The 2,988-nt window shown below is 60.1% G+C and overlaps 1 protein-coding gene across 1 annotated transcript; it reads left to right on the top strand.

The window, feature by feature from the left end:
• Nucleotides 1–588: 588 nt before the first annotated feature.
• GDF15 (growth differentiation factor 15) lies at nucleotides 589–2,279 on the top strand. Its single transcript, XM_027707927.1, has one exon. It carries the CDS (start codon nucleotides 589–591, stop codon nucleotides 1,522–1,524), a length of 936 nt encoding a protein of 311 aa, XP_027563728.1. The 3' UTR covers nucleotides 1,525–2,279.
• The last annotated feature ends 709 nt before the right edge of the window (nucleotides 2,280–2,988 follow it).

The raw sequence follows: 2,988 nt of genomic DNA, 5'->3' as shown, positions 1-2,988 counted from the left end.
GGGAAGAGGAGGAGGAATCCGCGTCCGGGACCCGCCGTTTGCACCGCCTGACCCCCATCCGTAAGTGGCTCCCTGTCATTCCACGACCCTCATCCCCCCGGGACACACGTGTGTCCCAGCGTGTCCCAGCGTGTCGGGCACTGTCGGGACATGACCGGGCATGCAGCACGGTGGTCACGGGCATCCTTGTCCCGCGGCTTCCTTCGCCCTGGAAGAGGGGAGGAGCCACTTTGGGGCTGTTTTGCTTAAAAACACCAAGAGCGGGGAATTTGGGATGGAAGCTTTTAATCGGCGGCGCGGTGGCGGCTCGGGGGGGCTCGGGATGGGGCTCAGGGTGGTTTGGGGGTGAGAGAAGGGGAGGTGCCATCCCTCGATCCCCAGCTTGAGCCCGAGTTTGGGGGGTTTATCTGAATCTGGGGGGATTTAGGGGAATATTCTGCTCCTGCTGCTTGGGCTGGTGCGGGGACAGCCGGCGAGTGGGGTGGGGGTGCCCCAGTGCAGGGTACCCGCTCTGGCACCAGCAAAACTGAGACCCTCCATCTCGAGGGTCCCTGGAGATGGCGGGTCCTGAGCGATCTGAGGGTAGGGATGAATTCCCAGCACCCCCTGGGGATTTGGGGGATTCTCCGGGAGCGGTGGTTTGGCTGCCTGAGCGGAGCCGGTCACAAGCCTGGGCTGACGGGGGAACTGCGGGCTCTTACATCAGCTGTCCCTTCTGTCCCCGCAGTGCTGCGCTGGCCGGACATCCCGCAGGGACGCGGGGACTCCCAAGGACAGCAGGACCCCCGTGGTCCCTACCGCTACCACCTCCTGCTCTCCCGCGCCGAGGAATTCCAGCGGCAGCTCCGGGTGGTTCAGGCGCAGCTGAAGCTCTTCAAGCAGCCGCTGGCGTCCCCCGAGATGTCCCCGCGCGGCGCCTCGGTGTCCCCACCCCGGGTCACCATCTACTCTCTGCAGGGGGACGGAGAGACCCCCCAGCTCGTGCAGAGCCAAGAGCTGGACCCCGATTCCCGGAGCCTGGATGTGACAGCAGCCATCCAGCCCTGGGTGGCCGGTCCCGAGGCCACGCTGCGCCTGGAGCTGGACTTCACAGCCAACGTCTCGGCCGCCCTGGCCGCCTCAGAGGGGGAGACGCTGGTGCTGGAGGTGGAAACCCGGGAGAACACGGCTCGGGGGGCCAGGAGAGCCCGGGGGCTGGAGGAGGAGTGCGGGAAGAGCGACGGGAAGTGTTGCCTGAAGTCGCTGAAGGTCTCCTTCCAGGACATCGGCTGGTCGGACTGGGTCATCGCCCCCCACAGCTACTACATGAGGTTCTGCGAGGGCTCCTGCCCCCACAACTACAAGCCGGCCAACATGCACGCCCAGATCAAATCCCGAGTGCATTCCCTGTCCAGGGCCACCCCCCCTCCCTGCTGTGTCCCTGCTGGATACGACCCCATGGTGCTGATGCACTACGATGGCGAGGGCAGGCTGGTCTCCAGCGTCTTCGAGGACATGCTGGTCACCAGTTGCCACTGTGCCTGATGGCATCGCCGGTGGCTCCAACTGGGATGTGTCGCTGCCCAGCTGAGGCCTCCTGGAAGCCCCAGCATCCCAAAATTCAGATTCTGTGGCATTAAGTGCCTCCAAGCCAGCCCCGACTCCACCAGCTCAGCCCCAAGAACCTCCAGCTCCAGCATCCCAAAATCCACACCCTGTGGCACCAAATGACTCCACACCAGACCTGGCTCCACCACTGAGCTCAGCCCCAGAACCTCCAACTTCAGCATCCCAAAATCCAGACCCTCTGGCACCAAGTGCCTTCACATCAGACCCATCTCCACTGTCCAGTTTAGCCCCAGATTCTCCAGTTCCACTCTGGGGCCTTCAGCTCCATTGTCCAACTCAGCCCCGGGTCTCTCCAGTTCTGGATTCCTCTCCACAACAACATATTCCCTCCTCTCTTTTCTTATTTAAATCCGTATTTTATTTATTAAATCCATAATTTGTTTTATTAATCCTTACTTCATTTTATCTTCCCACCTGAGATACCCCAAAGGGGCCGGGGTGGGTCTGTCCCAGGGTGTCCACATCCCACTCCATCCTTCCTTCTCCGCTCTTATTTATTTATAATTCTATAATTAGAAGTCTATAATAGAATAGACTTATTTATAGAACCCCTTTATTTATTTCTAACTTATTGTACTTTATAGCAAAGTGAGCTTTTTGGGGGGGGGAAACAAGGTGGGTTTTTTTGTCTATTTGTACTTTATATATTTCCATAAAACTGGAAGGATATAATAATGTCAATGAATAAAGTGATGGGAACAGGGATTCTGGCTGCTCCTCCTGCACAGCTGGCTGGGGGGGGGTCTTCTACCAGAGCCCCTCAGCTCCCTTGGGATCTGATTCCATATGGATTCACTGGTAAATCCTCGTGGCTTTCCAATGCCATGCTGCCAGCGTGTCAGTAATGTCTGGGCACTGCTCCAGAGACCTTTGAGTTGTTTATACCCTTGGGATGGGCGTCGGGCACAGCCTTGACCCCCGGGAGGGACGTCCAGCCAGGATGGGGCCCTCGCCCAATTTCCAGGTGCCTCCGGCCCTGGGACCCCGCGGGCACCAAGGGGTGGGGGGAACCCACCCCGGGGGTCTGGGGCACACAGTGTGTCCCCACCACGGCTGGATGGGGTGGCTGTGCTGGTCACAGCTCCTCTCTGTCCTGTCCCCTCTCCTGCTGGGATCTGGGGGGGTCCTGGGCTTCCCGGCCCCTCGGCAGCTGCCGGTGGGGACCTGGGCTTGAGGGATGTGGGATATGGGGACCCCCGCTCTGGGAATGGGGGTGTTGGGGGCCAGGGCTTGAAGGACACGAGCTATGGAGATGTCCACTCTGGGGACATGGACTTGAGGACCTTGGGACCACCACTTTGGGGACATGGGCTCTGGGAACCTGTCCTTGAGGGTATTGGTCCCTTGAGACCCCTGCCCTGGGCAGATGGACTCTGTGGA

This window comes from Neopelma chrysocephalum, unplaced genomic scaffold (assembly GCF_003984885.1).
Source record: "Neopelma chrysocephalum unplaced genomic scaffold, ASM398488v2 Primary Assembly neopelma1_95071, whole genome shotgun sequence".
In the NCBI taxonomy this organism is placed as follows: Eukaryota; Metazoa; Chordata; class Aves; order Passeriformes; family Pipridae; genus Neopelma; species Neopelma chrysocephalum.
The sequence above is the reverse complement of the archived record's forward strand: the minus strand, read 5'-3'. Positions and strand labels throughout refer to the sequence as shown.

Bases quoted from the DNA above. Each gene is read 5' to 3' on its own strand.
- GDF15 (XM_027707927.1), top strand. From the start codon at position 589: ATGAATTCCCAGCACCCCCTGGGGATTTGGGGGATTCTCCGGGAGCGG.